Consider the following 24,945-nt stretch of genomic DNA (forward strand, 5'->3'; position numbering starts at 1 on the left):
TCATGATTGTGATAACTAGTTTCTTTCCTTGCAAAATTATTATAAAAAAAAATAAAAATGTGGCATTAAGGCAGAGAAAGTTTATGATGGCGAAAAGGACCACTGAGAACTATTTGAAAGGGTTAAGCTAGTATATGTTCTCAAATTACCAAAAATTATTTTGATCTTTCCTTGAAGCTCTAACATTCCCTGCCATTGGTTTCTATTTTCTCCTTCGATTTTCAATTTCTCATCCTCCACAATTAATACTAGCAGGTACAATGCATCAAATTGTACTCCATTCCATCCATCCACATATGAAATGGTCCTATATTAGGGACCAACCCTTGTGGTCACAAACTCAATTTTTTTTATAGGTTGAAATTTATTTATAAGCATAAACACTAGTATATATATTTAGATGTCTATTGAATCCTTTGCAACTTTTTTTCTTTTTTGATAAATCACTCAAATATTTCTCATTAGGGAGAAAGAACGCCACCCGGTCATGCCGGACACGTCAGCCCTGTGTCCTGACACAGGGGTGTGTAAAATGATCGTCTCGCATCCCTGATCACTTTTCAGGTTTCAGGGGGTGCAACGGTAATTTCATGCGCCTTTGTGTCTGGGCACAAGGTCGGTGTGCACTGCACGACCAAGTGACAATGCTCCAAAATTCAACTTTTAAAAGGGTACTCCCATAAGGACTCTAGATTGAAGGCAATGGCTTGATTGTAAATAGTAACAATGCACCAAAATTTAACCAGACTTGTCGCCTACTTTAATTGATATATTCTAAATCTAGATTAAAATGACATGAGTCTACTAATTTTTGTTGTGGTTAAGTTTCTAATTGAAGTTGTCTTGTATAATTTTAACAAAGGAAAAATCTTATTGTAAATAACATTGGTGAAAATAAAGTCGTAACCTTTCTTTTTTTTCCCATTTCAGTAATAACATATTGTCTTTCAATGAGGGTAAATCTTATCATTTCACATGCCTACTCGAAAAATATACAAATTTTTTAAACTATTTTTTACCATCTACATTAAATAAATTTTGAGAATAAAACAAGTACAGTTGAAAGAAGGTTATAATTTCTTACTTCACTATTTTGGTGAAAACAAGGAACGACACTCTTTTAACAAATTATCAAGTTTATAAGTCCCCATATTGATTATGGAATAAATACATGAATAGAAATCTTGTTTCTAATAATAAAGTATATATTCAACAGTTGTCTAGATTTCCACATTGTTGATTAATTATATTCCAAAGTACAATCCTATGTATAGAAGGCTCTCTTAAAAACATGAGGATTTTGTAATCTTGGACAATATTGTACATATTTTACCCTCTAATTAATATATCAAAAAATAAATAAATAAATGTTCCAATCAATTGATTAGGAATGACCCTCAATGGGCAACATATCAAATTTCAAATATCACACATTTATTGGTACAGATTCTAGTTATAGTGTGCAACTTTTCATAAAACTTGAGACATCAGTAAAGGACCTTAGGCTCTACCTATCCATAAAATTTGGACCCACTTAATGGCCACAATGCAGATATAATCTTTGCTCTTAACTGTGTAAGTGATAGTCTTCTGAATATTTGAACTCAAAATCTCTCTCTCTCTCTCTCAAATTCATCGTCTAGTTAAGGGTGACAATTGGTTTGGTTTTGGTTTTTTGGTCTTGTTTCGGTTCGGTGCAAGATACAATATATGGAAATTGAACTAAATAAGAGCATGTGTTTCTAATCAGAATTTAACTGACATGGTTCTATTTTGATCCTGGATTTTATTCGGTTTAGGCCTTAATTTAGGTGTTTGGACAAGCCTTTTACATCTTTATAACAAAAGAATCCCTTAATCCGTGTCTTTGTATGCACCATTTTAAATTTTCTAGAATTTTGGATTTTATTCGGTTTGAGCCTTATTTTAGGCTATGTTTGGAACCCAAGAAAAGAAAACAGAAAAAAAAAAACAATTTTGAATTTAAGAAGAGATATAGATACATTAATCAATCATTGCATCATGATGATTTTTTTCTCAATATGTTTTTTCTTTTTTTTTCTTGGCATCCAAACATAGCCTTAATGTGTTGTACTGTAGATATAATCTTGATTGTTAACCGTGAAAGTGAAGCTAAGTTATGATCTTCTGAATATTAATTTGAAGGGTCAGTGTTCTTTGTGGGGCTAGTGAAAACACACATGTTGGCATCATGGAGGACACAATTCCCACCTTTCATGGGGGTGACGGCCCCACCAGTGTGTGGCATGGGCACCCCACATAGAACTTTCTTCCATATTTGAGCTCAAAATCTAACATCTCTCTCTCTCTCTCTCTCAAACGCAGCGTGTAGGTGTATTATTAAAACTCCAAACACATCCTTGGTCCTTAGTGAATTTAATTTTGAATCCCAAAATTATTCGAATGTGACAGTTTCTAACACTGCGTTACACAACGAAGAATAAGGCGAGAATCTCGCGGGAGCTAACGGGAGATCATTCTCTCTACTACAGCTCTATGTACATCTAGAGAGAGAGAGAGAGAGAGAGAGAGAGAGAGAGAGAGAGAGAGAGAGAGAGGGTGAGAAGGGTACATGAGAATATGGGCCCTTTAGTAGGGAGGGACAGCCAGTGGTTTTCATACTCTTTCACTTTGTAAATCAACTAATTGGGTGATGTGTTGATGATGGTGGGGGTGTTTGGCTTTTTATTTATTTTATTTATAAGGAGGAGGCCTAGACATGTGGAATGTGAAAAAGGTAGGAGGGAAACTGAGCAATGATTTTGCAATCCATTGCTTTATGATTGACCCCTCGCTGACCGGACTGCTCAGCTCAGCTCAGCACAGCACAGCACAGCACAGCACAGCACAGCGCAGCGCAGCACAGCAGCCTTGACTATCTTATCTCTCCATCTCTCTTCTATCTTTCTCTCTAATTAAGTAGAGAGTATGGTGAATGTGATGATGGCTCTCTTTTTAAAGTATATGGGATGGTGACCACACTGTCTCTTTGTTGGGCAGTGCTGTCTCTATCTGCCCGGCATTCAAGGCGGGCTCTTGTTATTAAATATTAATCCCCTTTCTTTTCTTTTTCCTATTTTTCTTCTAATTTATTTTTCCGTCAATGTACGGTCAGAAGAAAGCAAAAGGATGGTAAATAAGAGTTTCTGGCCTAACCAGACTAATGGAGGGTTTTGTCATTTATATGGTAGATGGGCAATGGGAGTATATTAACAAATTTTTTTGGGAGTATTGCTTTGTCAGCAGGAAGACCTCTTTGATTGCATGGGATAAGATTTGTCTCCTTGTTTAGTTTGGAGGTTTGGGTATCCGTAAGGTTTCAGTTACTAATCCTGCTTTAATCTTCAAATTGGTTTGGCGTCTGATCTTACAATCCAATGCCCTTTGTATTTGGATTCTCAAAGCTAAGTATTTTTTTAACTACTCGATCTTCAATCCTAAAATTATGTCAAAGGGAAGATCATGGACCTGGAACACTGTATTGCCAATATTATCCCAATTCTCAAAAGAATTTTCTTCTGAATCATTGGTAACGTATGCAATTCTTTTTTCTGGGATGATCTATGCATTCTAAATGTTTAATCTTATTTTTTACTATCCTCTTTGAATCAAACTCAAAGTAATGACAAGGTGAGTCATTTTTGTTCTACTTCTCAATAGAATCCTTCTTTGCTTTCATCTTGCATTTCATACTGATTTATCCAAAAAATTACTAACATTCCATTATCAGTTAATGATGATAGCTAGTGGTGTACTCTAGCAAAGGATGGTCAATTCTCTATGCGTCGTGCATCGCGGATTCTTTTGCTAAACAATATTTCATCTCCGTTCAATTCTAAGTGTCCGCTAGTGAACATTTTTTTTAGACACTCCCTATACATCCCAAATTTAATATATTCTTTTGATGTGTTTTACATGTAGGTATCCCTACTAGAGAAATAATTTCGAAATGGAGTCCTGACGACTCTGATTGTTTTGATTTGCAGACACTCTACGGAGTTGATGTGGTGCATATTACTCTCATGCAATTGGGCCAAGCACATCTGTTCCGCGGGCCCTTTGGGTTTGAAAACTGAGCATCTCTTATACCCATCTATGGAACATTTCTGCATATCTTTTTATTCCAAAAACCAACTTGGAAAAAAATCTCTTAAGTGGTTTTTCTTTGTTTTTATAATTACTTGTTATTGTATTTGGGATTCAAGAAACAGAGTTGTTGGGAACACTAAGACTGACCCTATTAGGACAATGACTCTCATCAACTATTGGATACGGATCTTAATCTTAATCCACCCACCCTTGATGATTGTAGTTGTGATAACTTTATGACCCTTGATATCCCGATCTCTATTAAGGATTTAAATTCACCTCATTTTGATTTTCCTGTTTTACTATGTGCAAGAATCTTCCAACAAAGCATAGATTCCTCTGCTTGGACTTTTTGTGTTGACTCAAGGAAAAGTGGTCTTAGCATATGCAGGTTTTTTGACGGTGTACCATGACTTGGAGTCGGAAGCAACAACAATACTTTTTGATCTTCATCATATTTTCAGTCTGGTATTAAGATCAAGGAAGTCTGGATTTCAAAAAAAAAGCTTCTTCAACATATTCCACAACCATCACAAAGCTCTTGGCCATGGGATATGGTACCTTTGTTGATTGATCTTAATTCTTATATCAGGGATGATATGTATTTTTTGGTAACCCCTGATAATTCTATCATAGTTTGGATGAACACCTTTGCTAGGAAAGCAGTCAAATGCCATCATGACTTTTTGTATGGACCAGACTCTAGTAAATACTTTGTTTATTCCTTAGTTATAAAGTTTTTTCTTTTCACAAAAAAAAAAAGATTTGGTATGGATGTGTTATTTTTTTATTTTTTTATTTTTTTTTTTAAATTTTCTTGGCACCCAAACATAGCCCAAGTCTATGCACTATAAGAGTACATAGGATACCTACATTGTTGAACTTTAATTCGGTTTATATGCAAACACTGCTATCTTCAGAATACACGCCATGCCTGAGAATTATGATTTAACTCTCCCCTTCGATATCTGATTAACCTGATTCAAATTTTAATGGAAAGCAAACTCATAGACCTTCATCTCTCATGATTTGAGCTACCTCAAATTCAAAATGGAAGGTAGCTCCGAAAATCTGAGAAATCGTTACAAGTTCGCAACAAGTATATTGAACAGCATAAACCTTGAGTGTGTACTCAACCATGCAAGCCCATCTCTTCTTAGCTTCATATGACATCTACCAAAGCACCAACAATACAGTGAATACTTATTCAATGTCGGCCCAGCACATTTTCTAACTTGGACTGGCATAAACACGGGCCCAATTCAGGTATAACCTTGAACCAAAATTTGTCTTGAATTTTGGGGGTTTGGGCTATGTCCATTCTAAAGCATGACAAAGCTAACTAACCATGATTTTTGAGAAATATATTTTATCAATTTTAATACCTCTTAAAACAACATGGAGACTCTGATCACTGCCTAGGGTACACTAAACACTTCTGACCATAAATAAAAGATCCCATCACATTTCAAACGAACTCCAACTCATCATCTTCCGACACCACTCCGGGCTGAGAAAATGAGGCGTCTACACTCCCAAGCGATTAATCTATATTTCAATACATTATGCATGAAATGGATAGGTTGTAGATGTTACAGCACATGCATGTACTGATTGTGTACAAATGTATTACAATTTTAATAGAGTGATATGGGCAGTGCTGGAAGTGTCAAACAATGAGATCATGACATAAGTCTCAATTTGATAGTGATACAGGGATACCCAAGCATATGTGACACTACTTGGCAATGTATTACTGCGTTATTCAATGATTGGCAGCATGTGGCAGCATTAGATGAAAAGTTCACATTATGTGATGATTTTATAAGTTCACGCTGATGTGTCAATTTTGGATCCAATTTGAGCGTGCCAAAATGGTGGATTTGGAAGGAGAAGTATTCATTGAAGCTTTAGTGCGTCGAGTTGGAACTCGACCTTTCCAACGCAACTGGAATCATGTCGATCTATTTCCGTATGAGAAGATTCTATTTCAGGCCTTGTGAGTGGTCGGGCGAACAGATTTTTTTTGTAGCAGGGACAGATGGCTAGTGTTGCACCACGTAAGTCTGATGTCAATTGGACGGTGGAGATTACGCCACCCTTGAAGCGCAAGATAGTGTCGACAACCTCTCTATTGGTTAGATACATGAAAAATCCGTGTAAGGTAAAGTTCTGTTTTCTCCATTCTATAAATTTCTATAAGCTATTTCAAAGGTGGGCCTAGGCTTCTAGAAAGCATCCTCAAGATCTCTACAGCAACGGTATCCATAGGGAAAAAAACCACTAAAGATGCTACCCAAAAAGAGAAAAAAGATAAAAATTTTAAAAACATACCAAATCCTCCTCTGCCTTCTGATTAGCGATTACCTTGAGGTATCATTGCTACTGATAAAGAAGAGAACTTCCTTCTTTGGCAAGCACAAACAAGCCGCCATCACCTCTTGAGATCCGAAGATCATCATCAAGGTAAGTTATCAGAAGCCAAGAACTGGACCTCTCCCCAGGAATTGGAACCTTGAGAGGTGGCTGGCCTGAGATTGCACTTGAAATGCTTGCCACGGCTTCTTGTACTGGAGTGAGAGACTGCTGTAGAGGTGCCAAATTGATTTTCTGCCCAAAAACCTCTACATCACCAGGAAGATCAACATTTGGCTTTATTTCCGGAGGCTGAAAAGTTCCTTCCTTGAATTGGACCTGCACACATAAGAACAGTGACAGTCAATATATCCCGAATAATCTTTTTTTTTTTTTTTTTTTTTTTTTTTTTTTTTGGGAAAAAGTATCACTCTGGTGATATTTCTCTTCTCTGCGTGAGCCATATGAATTCCCGAGTCCTGCAGCTTTCTTTTAGTACCATTTTATTTCATTTTCACCGTCGTAGACAATCACAAGAGCATACCAATAATTTTTTTTAGTAGTCCTCCCGAGTGGTCATCTCGTCTCATAGAGCATTCCAAGGGGAGGTTGCTATCATTACCTGGGACGGCAAGTGACAAGATGCTACACATGAATTAGTAATTTAACTACATGGAGGATCCCTGTGGCTAATCCAAACCTTAGGTTTGATATATCACCCTCTTGATTGGTAACCTGTCAAATTTCGTGATACAACTTTCTCGTGTATTTTTAGCGAAGCATTGACCATGATTTTTGCCACATGTAAGAGCTCATCTAGACTAAAATTTACATATGAATGGGGGTTGAAGGACCCTAACTGAGGCTAAAATTTGAGCACCAAACAACTTGTCACATGGCAGTCAGAACCTGCCCATGTAGCCTGCCCCCGCTGAGCAAGTGTTCAGCTATCCCACCTCTGCCCTGCCCATTTTTTTTATGGGAGTCTCCCAGCTGACAGATTAAAAGACAAATAAAGTACTTGCATCCCAAGGGAAAAGGCTGTTCACTCTTCCCAGGGACATGTAGATTTGATACACACGCGAGTTTGGAGCCAGTGATCAAATTTGCCACCTGGGAAATGCAGTGACTTACTAATTTCCCCAATGATTTCAACCCTACAAACAATTGGCTGTTGTTACCCCCAACGACCAACTAAATGTACCAATCACCATGTAACCATCACCTCATCAGATCGCATTCAGCAATTATAGGATGAACCAATGGAGAAAATCACATGTATGTATGAAGGTACCTGTATCCTTGAAGGACTTCGAACCTCAAAAGTAGCACCTGCGCTGAAGGAAAAAGTGGCGAAAGGGCTGGAGAATGTGACAGAGTTGTCTATGGTGAGATTTTGCATGTCAATCTTCTGGCATATCCTTTTAACCTTCAACAATGGAGTTGCCCCAGCTGCTAGAAGAGGCAACAGCTCAGAAAATGCTGTGTACCTGAAGAATCCGAAAAAAAAAAAACCAAAAGCATCAGGATCATCAGTCGTTATCATTTAAGCCTAGTCCCAACCATTTCAGTTTGGCCACATGAATCATATTTTCGCATTCCAATCCACATGATCCTGAGATGAGATTCGGTCTTTCGGTATCAATGGTACTAAAAAAAGAAGTAAATATAAGATTAAATGCTTCAGGCATGAACTACTGTCTCCATCTCAAAAGGTTCTCACCGTTGTACTGCAGGGTATCCGTCTTTGACAGTATATTTGTATATAGCAGCCATATTTATCTGTATATGTTCGCCCTATCTTGTATTTGCAAGAGATGCCATTGCCAATCCCAAAACACTCAATGCACAAGCTCTCAATCCCCCCTTTCTTCCTATTGTTGTTCGTTCTGCTTTCATTGTTATTCTTGTTTACGCAATTCACATCAAATCTGACTAGCTGTACAGTGATCAATTGAGAGAGGTGTGGACTGTGGACGACGGGATATGGTAGATCCACAACAGTCGATGGAGGCTAAAGGAGTTGCAGGGTGGGCGGATCATAGTATCGGTCTCAGTCGATACCGATACCACTACGGATCGGATGTATCTGGTCAGAACGGAACATTTTGCCCTCAAATTAGGATGAAAGTTTATTATTGGACCATTTTACCCTCAATAGATACCGACACCACCGATCTGTATCAGTATGGGTCTCAGCAATACCGATATGTATCCGCCGATATGCTGATATGCCGATATGATACCAATACTTATACCATGGGAAGGATAGCAAAGCTCCATCAGATGATTCAAATGAGGTGCCTCGCCTCAAAAGTATAGGACATATTGGACAGTGATTGAGGTGAAGGAAATTAAAAGGTTACAGGAGTGTTTGGGATTATTATAATGACACAAAGTCCCAAGATGGAAGCATTTGGAATGTGCCATTACCTCTCTGCTTGACGGATTTGATCCAAACGGGAAACAATGTTGGAAAAAGGTCAGTTGGACCAAGGGCCAAGATCATCAAGCTCCCATTACATCATGTGCTCCATGTTTTTTCCTTCTGGTGGCAGGGAGGTGTTTCATTTAAACAAAAGACATAAATTGGGAGAGGAACTGAGTGCCACACGGGGGTCAGGATCAAAAAACCCAACTAGATTAGCATGCCAATTAGGTCGATAAATAAAACCTTTACCAGGAGCACTCTTCAAATATCGCAACACACGGTAAGCAGCATCCTAATGAATTTTCTTTGGACACTGCATAAATTGACTGTAAGATAAATAAGTTTGCCAACTAATCTTCTATACCGATGAACATATGAAAAATCCTCACTCTCAATGGACCCAAGTTTTTTATGGGGATCCATGGGAGTATCTGCTGGTTTGGAAGCAAGCATTACCAATGTCAGTCAAAAGATCAAGGACATATTTCCTTTGAGAATAGCTAACACCTTTCTTGCTTCGCAAAACCTCAATACCAAGAAAATACTTGAGAACACCCAAGTCTCTCATTTGAAAATGCTAATGAAGATATGCTTTAACTTGGGCAATACCAAAAGCATATTACCAGATATAATAATGTCACCCACATAGACTACCATCACCACCACCTTTGAACTCTAACGGCGAACAAAAACAGAGACGTCAAAATAACACTGTGAGAATCCAACTTGAGTAACAATGGAGCTGAACTTATCACACTATGCTCTTAGAGATTGTTTCAACCCATAAATTGCCTTACGAAGCTTGCAAACCTTGGTAGACTCCCCCTAAGCAACATATCCTAGAGGTTGCTCCATATAAACCTCCTCTTGAAGATCACCATAGAGAAAGGCATTTTTTATATCCATGTGATATAAGGCCAATCAAAATTAACAGCTAGACAAATAAGGATCCGAATGGAGTTCAGAACGAGCAACTGGAGAGAGTCTCGAAGCAATCCACACCATATGTTTGAGTATTGCCTTTAGCAACCAAGTGGGCCTTCAGCAGCTCAAGAGAACCATCTGGATTGTATTTGATAGTATAAACCCACCGACACTTAACAAGATCCTTCCCAGCAGGTAATGAAACCTGAGTCCAAGTATTCTAAGATAATAAAGCATCCATCTCAGTGTCCATGGCAGCCTTACAACCAGGGTGAGAGAATGCCCCATGGTGGGTATGAGGTATAAAGTTAGTAGATAAAGCAGAAGGCAGTGGGTGATAATGGGAAGGAAGATGAGAAATGGAAACATATCGCTCAATAGGATAAATAGTTAAGGATTTGTGGGGTTTGTAAGTACAAAAGCGAGTATCTTTACGAACAGCAATAGGTAAGTCGAAGGAGCCGTCAGCATCAGAGTCAAATTGAGTGTCCGGCTGATCAGCGTCCGCTGTAACAGTGAGCAAGGCCGGAAGATCAGGAGCAAGGGGGATGGATCAAGTATAGTCGGCAGGACAGTGGAGACTGATATAGGAGTTGTGGTGGAGGGTGCTAGACGACGACGGTGATAGAATTGAATTGGTGAAGGGATGGGAATGGTGACAAGTATTGGTGGACCTAGAAGATCTTCATTGTTCACTGTGGACGGTACAGGAGTAAGAGAAAATTAAGAAGTATTTTCGAAAAAGGTGACACCAGCACTAATAAACTGTTCATTGGAAATGGGATCAAAACATTTATACCCTTTTTGAGTACGAGTAACCAAGAAAGAGACATTTAACAGACCGAGGAGATAATTTATCGATGGATGGATGAAGAAAGTGAACAAAAACACACAACCAAAAACACGTGGTAGAGAGAAAAATAAAGGACTATCAAGATAAAGAATAGAAAAAAGAATTTTATTATGTAAAACCAAGGACGGCATACGATTAATAAGATCACAAGTAGTACAGATGGCATCACACCAAAAACGTTTGTGGACATTCATGTGGAGACATTTTCTTCAAAGAATACTGCAGCTTGAGAAGAAAAAGTCCAATCGATCTTGCATTCAGGTATGTGAAATAACCCTAGTTTACAATTGAAAACTCCATCTAGGGTTTAAATTGCAATAATACGCAGCATAGGGTGCTACAACCCTTTACGAAAAATTAATTAAGAAACTTCAAAACAGAACCGTAGGAGGACAACCAATTAAAGGTTGTGCTCTGATACCATGTAGCAAAGCACACTAAACAGAAACCAGAATTGAGAATGTGAGAAGAAGAGATGAAGAGAAGAGAACTGTCGAACTTGACGTCTCCCTCCATCCTTGCTCGCCGCAATCCTCCCCTGGTTCCAAACCTTGGAAATCCCTTTACGCTTCTCCCCCATCCTCCACCCTTGATAGACACTCTCTTCACTTCGTCCCCCCTGTTATAGATGAATCCAAGGTTAGCTTCTGTCCCAAGGGTCTTCTCGATGATGAAATTTCCAAGTGGCAGTGCTGCCTGGTTGGTCATTTTCTTGGCAGCCGACCTCCTTTCCAAGTGGTCAAGTCTTCTCTTCTAAAGCAATGGAGAGCTGCCAGAGCTGATTTCACTTACCTGATGTCTAATGGTATCTTCATCTTCCATTTCTCCAACGATGCCGATAAGCTTCGAGCTCTTGAGGGTGGTCCTTGGCAGATTGGTAAGAAACCCATCTTCTTGCACCAATAGGACCATTACTCTTCTCTTTGTAAAATTGACCTTCAAACCATTCCCATTTGGATTACCTTCCCTGGTCTTCCACTACACTACCGGTGCCCCTCTGGCCTTAGCATTGTGGGTTCGATCATCGGGAAGCCTCTTTACTCGGACGAACGTACAAAGCGCATGGATCATCTCTCATTTGCCAGGATCAGTATTGAAATTTCTGTCGAGTCTCCTCTGCCTGACTTCGTCACCATTATGGAAGAGGATGGCCTAGAGAGTTCTCTACGAATGGCTTCCCCTCTACTGTACCTCTTGCAAGGTTTATTGTCATTCTTCAAAGCTTTGCCTACTTGCTGCCGTCAAGCCATCGGACCCCTCTTTGAAGTCATTTGCAGGTGCTATTGTTGGGGATGTCCCCTGTGATTGTGTTGCTGAGGATGCCATGGTTATCGCTGAGAATGTCGTGGGTGTTGAGCTTACTAGCAAGGTTGTTTCGAATATTGTTGTGGGTGTATCGAGTGTTGACGAGGGAGAAGCAATTGATCCGGATGCTGCTGATTGCTCTTTTACCACTATCTCTGGGGTCCTGAAGGCTACAAACCTCCCTAAAACCTCCCATGGTCGGAGAAGAGAGAGAAACCACCACCATAGGAAAAGGCCCCCAACTTCCGGCAACTTTCCCTCTGAGCTTCAAAGCTCCGCCGAGCTGTCCTCTGACCCTCCTGGCCTGCAGAGCTCCTTTTCCTGGTCACAACAGGTTCGCAGTGCTTCAGAACCTTGACCTTGACGCTGACTGCGACATCTCGCCTGCTCCTTCTGAGCCCTGGGCACCTCCACCTGATTCATCTGCTCCTCCTGGTGAACTGCATAAAGCCTGGTTACCACCATAGTTGTCAAGGCACCTAGGCGAACCAAGGCGAGTGAGGGGGTCAGAAACCAAGGCGACAAGGCATCGCCTAGGCGACCAAGGCGACACCAGAATTTAAGGCGTGACAAAGGCGCCTGAACGCCTAGGCGATGCCTTGACAACTATGCTTGCCAACTTGCCGCCTCTTGGTCGCCTCCTGAATACCCCTGCTACCCAACTCATCCATTCTCATAGCCCTGCCCTCATACCACCCTCTGCCACCCCCCTTTATCGCCCCTTTTCTAGCTCTCATGGCCCTTCGAAATCGCAACCTCAGATTTTATCAAAACTGAAAACCCTTTGACCCTTCAACCCCCTTTTAACCCTTACCCATCGTGCCCCTACCCCCCGTCTTCCTTTTCTCATAACTTAACCCTCTCCTCCCCTTCCAACCCCGACCCATCTCAACCACCTGACCCGACTCACCCCATTTCTCCTTTTAACCTTTTAAACTACTTTCCTTTGACCCGATTAAACCCCAATCCTACCTACACTGAACCAGACCCAGGTTCACTTTCTAATTCCTCGACTCCCCACCCATCCCACCCTGAGGTAACTCTTCTCCCCTCCCATTCCTTGGTTTCTCCTACCCCAGCAATGGATCAATCTCCCTCTCATACCTCCTCGACGTCCCACCTTGAGGTTTCTCTTCACCCATCTCTTCCCTTGGTTGCTCCTCCCCCTTCTTTGAGCCATCATCACATCCCCTCTCCCTTGGTATGCTCCCCCCCCCCCCACTCAAGGAATATCACCTTCGTCCCAGAAGCACTCCCTCGGCTTCTTGCTTGAGCTCCTCCATGAGTTGGTTGCCCATCCCCTCTCCCTTATCATGATTCCTTGGACCATCTGGGATGTCTGTGGCCTTAATGCCCTAGTCAAGCAATCTAACATCCATTCTCGGCTTAAGTCTTCCACGTCCCCCCTCTGCTGCCTCCTGGAAAACAAGGTTCCAAAATCCAATTCGTCCTGCATTGTCTCTTCCATCGCTCCTTCCTGGTCGTTTCTCTCCAACTACTCCCACTCCCTAAATGGTCGCATTTGGATTCTCTGGGACCCCACCAAGTATCATATTTCGGCTTCCTCCTCTTCCCAATTCATCCATCTCAGCATCTCTAACCATTTTGATAATCACCTGTTTTTTCTTCATAATGGTTTATGCCTTAAACTGTCATACGAATTGGATTCCCCTCTGGGATGACATTCGCTCCCTTTCCTCTTCTGTAGACTCCTCTCCGTGGGGTCTAGGAGGAGATTTTAGTGGTCTGGTTCAGCCATGAAAAAATAGGTGGCTCCCCTCTTGACCAACAAGTTGTAGAAGCATTTAACTCATGTCTTAAGGACTCTGGGCTTAACGACCTTAGATGGTCGGGTGCTAATCTTTCCTGACACAATAGACTCTCCGGCCCCAACAGAGTCACTTGTAAACTTGATCGAGTCCTCATCAATGAATCTTGGCTCTCCTACCTTCCACCCTTCTATGCCTTCTTTGACCTCCCTGGTCTATCAAACCACTGTCCCATCTCCCTTTTTGTCCTCCCCTATTTATCTTTCAGTCCCAAGCCTTTTAAATACTTCGATATATGATCCTCTCATCAGGACTTCCTCCCTGTTGTCAAAGCTGCCTAGGACATTCCGGTCCATTCCTTCTCCTCCCTCCCCCCCCCTTCTTTCCTTCTCCTCCCTCCCCCCCCCCCCCTTCTTGCCTTCTCTAGAAAACTTAAAAATGTCAAGGCTACCCTCAAATCCTGGAATCTCTCTACCTTCGAAAACATTTCCTCTCGTGTCTCCTCCTGTCGTGACAACCTCTCTTCCATCCAATCCCGTCTTTAGTCAGACCCTTTCAACCCCTCTCTCGCGGATGATAAAAAGTTAGTCGCCTCAGAGCTCTCCTCCCTGCTCTCCCAAGAAGAAAGTTTCCTCAAGCAAAAATCCCGTACCAAATGGCTCGAGCTTGGTGACTCCAACACCGCTTTCTTTCACCATTCTCTCAAAGCCCAATCCAACTCCATCCTTTACCTCACCTCCACTGATGGCTCAGTTCTCTCTTCTATGGATGCCATCAAACTTGAAGCTTTGTAGCCAAGATCTTTTACGCCCCCCTTCTGCCCATTCCCCCATTTCGAAGGATCTCATAAACAAATCCATCTCCAACCACCTCCTCAACTCCCTCCGTTCCATCCCCTCTGACTCTGAAATCCTCATTGTTATTCGGTCCCACAAAGCAAACAAAGCTCCTGGCCTCGATGGATTTAGCATGGGATTCTTCTTCTCAACTTGGGACATCATCAGTGTTGACCTCACTAAGGCCATTAAAAGCTTCTTCTTCAATCCTAGGCACATCCAATGCATTAACATACCTTCCTCTGTCTAATTCCCAAGAAAACGGGCACCTCCTCCATGGTCGATTTCAGACCCATCTCCCTTTGTAATCTCCTGTACAAATTCATTGCCAAAATCCTAGCTAACCGTCTCCAACTTGTCATTGATTCCCTGGTTAGTGCTAACCAATCTACCTTTATCTCTAGGCATAGCATTTCAAATAACATCATCCTTTGCCAGGAAATCGTCTGAGGCTTTGATTGCAAATCCCACTCTCCGTCCGCCCTCTTGAAAATCGACATTCATAAAGCTTTCATCTCCATCCATTGGGATTTCATCTCCAATGTCCTGCTCAAAATGTCTTCCTCCACACCCCCTCCCACCATCTTTGTCAATTGGATCTATTTTTGTATCTCCTCCCCCGCTTCTCGGTTCTGGTGAATGGCAGTCCGACTGGTTACTTTTCTTCTTTTGTTGGCATTCGCCAAGGTTGCCCTCTCTCCCCCTTCCTCTTTTGCCTTTCCCTTGAGGTGCTATCCCGTAACCTCCAATCCAAAATTAACCTCCACCCCATCTCCCCCATCCCCAAATGTAAGCCCACAAACCTGAGCCACCTTGCTTTTGTTGATGATCTCATGATCTTCTCCAAGGCTTACTTGCTCTCCATTGAGTCCATCATGTCCTCCCTTCTATTCCAAAACATTTCTGGCCTCTGCATCAATCTCCTTAAGTCCCACATCTTCCTTGTCAGGGTCCCTGACACCACCAAAACCCTTCTCTCCTCCCTTACAGGTTTCACCATTGGTACCTTGCCTGTCTGATACCATGGTCTTCCCCTCATCCATGCTAGACTTACCACTCACCATTGCTCCCCCATTTTGGATCTCCTTCACAAGAGGCTGCAACTCTGGAAAGCCCGACTTCTCTCCTATGCAGATCGTTTGGAGCTCATCAGATCAGTGCACCAATCTTATTACATATATTGGAGTGGAGTCTTCGGTCTCCCCAAGGCCATCATCAAGACAACAGAGTCTATTATGTGTGTTTTCCTTTGGAAAGGAGTGGATTCAGCCAGATTTCTCCACCCCAAGAGCTGGTCTTCTCTTTGCCTCCCTAAATCTAAAGGGGGTCTTAGTCTCAAAATGATTAAAGATGTCAATCTAGCAGGCTCTCTCAAGCTCATATGGAAGCTCCTCACCAACAAAGGCAGCATTTCGTCGTCTTGGGTTTATGACGGACCTCTCCAAAGGGACTCCATCTGGTCAGTTAGCCCCCAGGCTAATTCTTCCTGGGTATGCGTAGAATTCTCCAAGTGAGATACATAGCCATAGATGCCATCTCTTGCAAGATTGATGATGGCCTATCAACCTCTCTGGTTTGATAAATGGCACCCCTCCGGTGTTCTCTCCTCTATTGTGAGTTCCCGTGATATCTACTCCTCTGAGCTTGGCAAAGATTCTTTGGTCGCTTCCATCATCGCCAGAGGCTCATGGTCCCCCCATTGCAAATCTTTGGAGCTCCCTCCCCCCCCATCCCCCCTCGTCACCGAGGCAGAGGAGACATAATCCTTTGGCTCCCCTCCCCCTCCGGCAGATTTAGTTCCCACTCAGCTTGGAACATGGTTAGACAAAGTGGGACCCATTGTCCTTGGCACAAAGTCGTCTAGTTCAAACAGCATATCCCCCGTCATAGTCTCACCTCTTGGCGTGCTATCTCCAACTACCTTCCAACTCAGGCATTCCGCATTCATCGTCACATTTAGGTCTCCTCCCGCTGCTGCCTTTGTTGGAACGGTCATGAAGATACAGATTACCTATTTTTCTCTTGCCCTCTGACTTCTTCCATTTGGAAATGAGTCCTTTGCTCTTGTTGGTTGGGTAGCAAAAGACCCCTCCCTCTTCATAGGGAGTAGATTTGGATAGACATGACTTTTGGAGGGAAATCTAGTTGTGACTGTTGGCAAGTTGGCCTTTTGCAGCCATCTCCCACATTTGGATGGAACGCAACCTTAGAAGATGGACTTCCAACTCTCGCTCTCTAGACAAGATTTGGAATTAAGGGTGTCAATTGTGACGGTTCTCGGTATTTGGGACGGGAACGTAACGGAATCGATACCAAAGGTGCCAATCCCAGTACCGTCCCATTTAGTAAACAGGATCAAACCTAGGTCCCGGTCCCAATTATTAATGGGATGGGACGGTACCAGTTCCTAAACAGTTCTAGGCCCGGTAAAAAAGGGAGAAGAACTATAATGGTTCTGAAATGGTTCGATTGCTAGAAAGCAACTTAGAATACAAAACCCAGATGAATTTCATGGTTTTACTTCTTCAAACTACCTAAGATCACATGTAAGCTTCTCAAAACAACGTCTAAGAATTACTGATGACGAAATAAACAAGCCCTTTATATGGTTTTATTGCCATCACTAAATGATATTATACAAATAGAATTGAAGGTCCATTAGCTGAAACCTCTATAAGAGAAAATACCACTCAAAGACATCAAACTACAGCTACAAAACTTCAACACAAGAACGAGAAATATACCCTTTGAAAGGGTACAAATTGATTCAATACCTTACCGGCATTTCAGTACTGGTACCATTGGGAATCCCATCCAAGAACCGTCCTGTCCCATTTGTTGTTCGGTACCAAAATCAGATCCCAATACCATCCCGTCTATTAATGGGACGGTTCGGTACCGGGTTTTAGTGGGACGGTTCCCGGTTCTGGTCCCAAATTGACACCCTTATTTGGAATGCCATCTCGTTCGATGTTTCCTCTAAAATTAGTTCGCTTCCTCTTGCTGATGTAAAGGATTCCCCAAGGAACAGGCTCATTGTTGTATCCTGGGGTCTTCCTCTTTCTATTTTGCAGTCTAGCTAGCTCTAGGCTTTCTTGCTCTCTCTCTTTTTGGTCTTTCTTTGCCCTCGGGCCTGTTTATTCCGTCTTTTTTCTTCGTAATATAATTTTTATTCATCCAAAAAAAATTGAAGGATTACATTACATACAGTCTATCCCAGTTGTAATCGACATCTAAAATAGAGTTCAAAGCTAATTTGGACTTTCACATCTACGTAGCTAATAGCTTTGGAAATTATGACTTGTGTCAGAGAGACACAGACCACTCTTTATTTATAATAATAAGATATGTAGTACAATGACATTAAAGTCCCTAGGGCAACACAAGATAAAACCCTATGGACAATTATACCCTTGAACCTCATATTACAAGGCAGAGTTCTCCTATCAATTACTAAAAAACAAGGCAAGGATGGTGTTGTTGCGAAGTTTAAACTATAGCAGAGTTCCCCTATCAATTAAGGAAATCAATGGGAGAAAAATAGGTAGAATTAGCAACAAAATCCAGACTTGAAAACTGAAGAATTGATTGAGGAAACAAACAATCTAAAAAGCAAGACAAAACAATAGAGAAGAGTATGCACATGAAGAGAACAGAAACTGACCTTGGAAGAAAAGAAGAAATGAAAAAGATAGAGTAAGAGAGAAAGATATGGAATACGGGAAATCTAATAAACTTTTATGATGACTTCCAACTAATAGCTAATAGACCTCACTACTAATACTAACTATTTAATTAAAATACTAATTTCGTACACCCCTTTAGAGCCCTAGGCCTTATAATTCAGCCAATTGCAATTAAAACCCAAGGAATTAAAAACCAATACCCCCTAGATATAAACCAGTTTTGGACCCAGCTTGCATTAAAAAACACCCTTCAAAAGAATAAAGGAAACCAATCCTACCGACTTCATTAACGACACAAGACTAAAACTTTAATTAAATATCTCTCATACCAGAACCAGAATCAAACTAAAATTGTCTCCCCCATGGAATATTGGCTTTTCTAAAACTGATAAAGAGGAACAATATGGAGAAAAAGAAACACCAGTAGAATCAGTTATTAGAAAAGGAGTACAATTACTTATTAGAAGACGGGGTATAATCTAAGAGGGGAGCTAGAAAGCAAGAAAAAAAAAAGTTTGATGGGGCTTGTCCCTAAATTGCAAAGTGATCGCCATGCTATTGTTTGCCTACAGCCATGCCTCAACAATATGGGCATAAAGTCATGACCAATGGGTGAAATGAATCATATTGCCATTCAGTTATAGGCAATCAGAGGGTACAATAAGTTCAAAATCACCTCAAGAACTATGTGTCTAATGTTTGCTGTTGTGCATAGTAGATGACTAGACAACCCAAGGTGTTGGAGGTGCACTTAGGCACTTAGGCAACATGGCGCCAGCTTAGGCATCGCCCAGGCACCCTAGGCATGCAGTATATGTAATATAGCAATGATAATTGTATATAATTATGCTTATATACAACAAAGCCATATCAATGCAGTATGATATAACTATGCTAGTAATGACCTAATATGAGAAAACCAATATATAATAAACTAAACATAGGATATAATATAAGCATATTCATCAAAAAAATAAAACTACAAACATAAATCAACGTAAACTCGTGAAGTTTCAAAAAACTGGTATGATATAAGGCGTGTTGTCATATGGACAAAAGGCGGCACCTAGGCATCCAAGGCAATCGTCTTTCTTTGCATCAAACAAGGTGTGCTGGTGCCTTGGACCCAAGGAGGCATCTAGACACCTAGGTGCGCCTTGACAAGTATGCTGCTGTGTGAGACGATAAAGTTGGCAAGCAGCATTACTTCAGCTACAACAGTACAACCACTAAGTTGCAGCCTATGTGGAAAGAAAATGGAGAATGGAACCACCCCCAATTAAGAATTAAGACACCCATGGGATACAGCAAGAGCACCACTATGGCCAGGTTACCCTTAAGAGGGTCCACCTCGGTTAACCTTTATATAAGGCATGTTTTCACATGCATGAATGGCAGAATTTTAAAAAGTGAATATAATTCAAGAGAGGGAATAAGTAGATTGATGGTGGTAAGAGAGGCCCAAGCAGATGACTGCATGGGGTAAGAGAAACAGATCTCGTATAGAGCTCAGTTATAAGTAAACCAAAGTTACTATAAGATGAAGATCGGAACAGATGCCAGTTGAGATCCTGTGAACCTGTTAGAGGCCCCTACAAACCACTTAGTCCATAACAAGCTCGCAGACCAAATGAAGGAATGGCCCCTCTTATGAAACCAAGTCTGCTAGTAAATGACAACCAGATAATTCTATAATTAGCAGATACTGTTTTGGTTCTATTTCTACTTCCCTTTAGTCGGCATACCTATGTTTAGTTTCTCCTTTTGTGTAGTTTTTCGTGTTAAAATATAAAAGTTTGAATAGGTGTAAAGTTACTCCTTATGGCGGACAAACAGATTAAACCGATTCAAAGAACAATTTCCCCTTCCAATATACTCTTCCATCCACTTGGATGTAAAATGTTGTGAAGCAATGTAAAGTTAAAACAAAATTTTAAAAAAAAAAAATGGGAATATTTCTAATCATTACCAACAATAGTAAAGTAATTTAACAACTTACTGAATACAGTTATTAAATTCTCTTCCCTTTCAGCCAAATAACTTAGATTTTAGTAGCAAAGCATTTATGAAAATGCAGAATTCTACTTCACTTTACAACTACTATCTGAAATGTAGCTCTTCTCCTTCGTCACGCCATTAATCTTTACTCAAAATATTTCACATTGGCTTTCATAAAACATCAAAAATTAAGTAAAACAGTTAAAATCCAGTAAACCCACTTACAGTAAAACCCAGTTTCCGTCAAGCATAGACGGTGCCGTCACCGGAGCCAAAGTCGGATTCGAAACTTCTAGCTGATTCACCAACTCCAGCACCTCAGCCCTAACTTCAGCTGATGCTCGAAACCCCAATTCAGTCCCATAAACCGTATCAACCAAAGCCTTTTTCAAGTCATCAAGCTTATCATACACCGCATCACTAGTCGGACTTCCATTTCCATACATATAATCCTTGGCTTCCTCTTCTTTCCACTCGTCCTCATTATCTTTCGGAGGATCAGCATCCGAGAACTTCGTGTATGAAGCCTCTGGTTCAGGTTCGGGTTCGGCTTTCTCTCCCCATTCATCGGTGATAGCAACTGCCGATCCATCGTCGTCTACAGAATCTTCGGAAGATTTAGCAGCGGATTTTTCGTCAGAATCTTCATTTTGCTGCGGTTTATTGATCGGAATTCGAGCAGAGAACGAATCTGGTTCGCTGTCATCACGAGAATACGAAGAGTAGATGCGAAAAGATGAGAATTTAGAGTTTGTTGAATGATCGGAGAAGGAGAGAGAAGGGTTTACGGATCGAAGCGAGAAGAGGTTAATGGGTTTAGATCTTTTGAAGCAGAGTAAGGGTTGTGAGGTCAGAAGCAGAGCCATTTTTGTCTCTGCGGCCTGTGAAAGAGAGATTATTTTGCTAATGGGTACCCTACCCTTCACATTCTGATCTAATCGTGCAGTGGATTTTATAAACTTACTGCCGCCTCTCACGACAAAATTTAAATCTCCGAAAAATTAGAGCCCAATATATTATTTGGGCTCACATCGGGTGTGTGAGTGTGGTGTGTTGTGTATATCCGTCATTCTACGATCCTAAAAGCCAGTTAATCTATTGAGATTGGTGTATGGTTTGTGTGATTATATTTTCATAAAAAAAAAAATGGGAATCAGTTTTCAGTATGAGAGTGTGGCCTATGCCAACACTCCCATGTGTCTATCTCTCTCCTCCTTAAAACAAGGGGGCAGAGGTGTCTTTTCACATAGGGAGGAGAGAGATAGACTCATGGGAGTGCTGGCGTAGGCCACATACCCGAACAGAGAACTTTTTCCCAAAAAATATATATCGGAAGCAGTTTTCTGTATGGGAGTGTGGCTGACGCCAACACTCCCATGTGTCTATCTCTCTCCTCATTAAAACAAGTGGGCAGAGGTGTCTTTTCACATGGGGAGGAGAGAGATAGACTCATGGGAGTGCTGGCATAGGCCACACTCCCAGACAGAGAACTTTTTCCCAATATATATATAATATTTGGGAATTCTATCTTAGTGGCAAAATGTCCAAAGTTCAATGCAATGCCTTACTTCAAAGAGTAACTATGCCTCTCTATTATATGTTTTGTTTTCAATTTCCAATAAACATTCATAATGACTTGGATTCTAAGAGTCACTAAATTTTTTTAGTCAAGAGAATCTAATTTGTTCTTCACGATTAGTTGGAAAAATATATGTCAACCTAAATGAAATTAATGTATCATTTTGCAAGCTCTTGTAGCCAAGAAAGGCTAGGAGTTATTAAACCCTTCGATTGTGTTTGGTTGGAGGTTTCTTCGGAGACGGATTTGACAGGATCTAGATTTTTTATTTTTTTTTGTGTTTGGTTTCTCGGAACCCGGTTCCATGGTGGATTCTAAGGGTATGTATGGTAACCTTCCAAAAAAAATGGATTCTGGTGTTTTTCCTGATTCTGGGGGCAGAATTGAAACAGATTATGTATGAGTTGTCCGGTCCATTTTTGTGATTTTTTTAAACGAACCGGGTGATAAAATGGATTTTGGCAGGGTTTTGAGAAACACCAAAATGGTGTTTCTCATATTGTAGAATCGATTCTACCAATTTTTTTGGTGAAATGCGTTGTGCTTAAGTTACGAGTAAGGGTGTCAATTTGGGACTGGAACCGGGAACCATTCCAATACCGTCCCGCTACATCCCGGTACCGGACCGTCCCATTAGTAAATGGAGCGGTACTGGTATCTGATTTTGGTACCAAATGATAAATGGGACAGGACGGTTTTGGGACGGGATTCCCAATAGTACCAGTACCGAAATACCAATTAGGTATCGGATGGTACCGAAACTGCTAGTACCGTCTAAAAATAAAGAGTATATAAGAACCTTTTTAAAAAAAGAAAAAGAAAGAGAGGGTATAAGAATTACGACTCATTAGGGTTTCAGTAATTGCCTTTTGAATACGAAGAGGAACAACAGGTCAACAGTCGTAGCTTAAAGTCTCTCCTCACATAACCTGCTATAGTGCTACTCCCTCTTCCCTCAATCAACTACATCTACTAGGTTCTTCCTTTTTGCACTTTGTACTTTGTACCATACTTCCATGTGACACGTGCGATAAATAGAGTTTTATTTGGGATAATCAAAGAGGAAACACAACAGGATTCTTCCATTTCGTAGGACTTCTCTAGATTTAAAAAAATGAGAAACTTATTACATGTGATCTTAGAGAGTTTGAAGAAGTAAAACTATGATTTCATAATTTAAGTTGTTTTATAAAAAACAGTAGACAACTTAGATTTCATGATAGTGAAAAAACTCTATAACACTAATAAATCCGCTTTGTTAGAAACAATTAAACTTCTCTTTTTTTCTATAGTGCCTAGAACCGTTTAAGAACCGGTACCGTCCTGTCCCGCTAGTAATCGAGACTGGGATCTAGGTTTGGTCCCGTTAACTAAATGGGACGGTACTGGGATTGGCACTTTTGATACCGGTACTGGTACTGTCCCGTCCCAAATACTGGGAACCGTCCCAATTGACACCCTTAGTTACGAGGGGCATTTGATGGAATTTACCATCAAAACACAAAAATAACCTTAAAACACATTTCTTCGTTGACAGACGAGAGCGACCTCCTTCTTGCGACCTCCATCAATCCACTGACGACGGCTCTCTTTCACTCTCTCTCTCTCTCTCTCTCTCTCTCTCTCGTCATTCTACAACTTGATAAAAATTTTCTTCCGGGATGTGTAGTGGGGATTTTGGAGGTGGACAAAGCAACATAACCTTTTGGAGGTTGAATCATCTTCTTCAATCCGTGAAAGGAGACGAACAAGTAAGGTTTTCTATTGGTTTCTTTTTGGTCATGTCTAATTAGTACTACACAGGTTAATCTGGGTTTAATATAATCTAGTTTTTATATATTTTCATATTCCCTCAACTTGGTTCAACTTCCATGTTATCACGGTTTCATGTTCTTCCTTTGCAATCTTATTTCTTTATTGTTGCACACCTGGAGAAACTACTGTTGGAAAACACATTCCTCCATAAACTAATTTTGATGATAACAAACATTAAGATTAATACTAATATTCCAATCTTTAAGCAAACTTCATAGTCAGACGTTGGGAGCATCAAGCATCCAGGAAAGACTTGATCAACGGAGCTCACAATGTAAGAGTTAAGGAAAAGAAGAAATTTGAAGATTGAGGAACATCCTCTAAAGGAAGCCAAGACAAAGACTCTCCAAGAAGATTCAAGTGCATTAGAACACATTTCATTACATGTGCATATCACATTACACACACATTGCATTCACATGTAAGAGACCCTAGGAGGAACTCATTCCCATGCCCTAGACTCAAGAAACATGGCCATTAAAGTGTTAGACAAAAACCTATGAAGTCCCCAAGCAAGTGGACCAAAAATCCCCTTGACTGACAATCAAAAACTAGGATAACTATCGTTGGCCGACCTACGAATATAAAAATACAGGCTGTTTCAGAGTGCTCGCGGTTGCAACCGAGCAGATCTATCGGTCGACCGACACTGTAGGTCGATCCATAGGTCGACCGACAATCGACCTACACCCCAAACTTGGGCTCAACGGCTAGTTTTCAACGGCTAGTTTTTTGATGGTCGACATCGACAACTTTTATAGGTCGACCGACGGACTAAAAATATGACAGCTTTATATCCGTTGGAGAACAAACAAACTCCAACTTTTGGCTTTATAAAACACATCCAAACAAGGAACAAAATACATCCTTTGATAGAAAAAGTGCATTGTACATTTGAGAAAGTACAAAAGTGAGAATTTGTCATTGAGCTAAGTTATTCAATTCAAGCTCTTCAAAGAGATATTACCAAGCTCTTAACTCTCCACTCTCTCCAACTCATGCCATCAAGGAGAGTCATCTAGAGACTCAAGGTGCATCACTCTCATTCATATCATTGAGCACCATCACTCAAAGGGTAAAAGTGTCACTACTCTTTGATAGGTATTTATACCAAACCTCTATTGTATTTACTTGTTTATGCTTTTGATTTGATAAAGCATTGTTGTATTAATCTAGATCAGACTTAGATTAGTACAAGGACTCTCTCATCCTTAAGAGATTGAAAGGATACTCTTGTCCCTGGAACTAAGATTGTAAGGATCCTCTTATCCCGTTAAAAAGAGT

General features: G+C 40.8%; 1 protein-coding gene across 1 annotated transcript in view; it reads right to left on the reverse strand.

Moving 5' to 3' along the window:
- LOC122645814 (plastid lipid-associated protein 3, chloroplastic) overlaps positions 1 to 21,176 on the reverse strand; it is a 35,646-nt gene extending 14,470 nt beyond the window's left edge. Inside the window, exons 1-3 of the mRNA XM_043839180.1 lie at positions 20,493 to 21,176; positions 7,760 to 7,955; positions 6,472 to 6,804 (exon numbers count right to left, since the gene is read on the reverse strand). Of these exons, the coding sequence (XP_043695115.1) occupies positions 6,493 to 6,804; positions 7,760 to 7,955; positions 20,493 to 21,133 (1,149 nt within the window). The 5' untranslated portion in view covers positions 21,134 to 21,176 and the 3' untranslated portion in view covers positions 6,472 to 6,492. The remainder of the gene's footprint in view (positions 1 to 6,471; positions 6,805 to 7,759; positions 7,956 to 20,492) is intronic.
- Positions 21,177 to 24,945: the final 3,769 nt, after the last annotated feature.

This window comes from Telopea speciosissima, chromosome 11 (assembly GCF_018873765.1).
Source record: "Telopea speciosissima isolate NSW1024214 ecotype Mountain lineage chromosome 11, Tspe_v1, whole genome shotgun sequence".
NCBI classification, from domain to species: domain Eukaryota; kingdom Viridiplantae; phylum Streptophyta; class Magnoliopsida; order Proteales; family Proteaceae; genus Telopea; species Telopea speciosissima.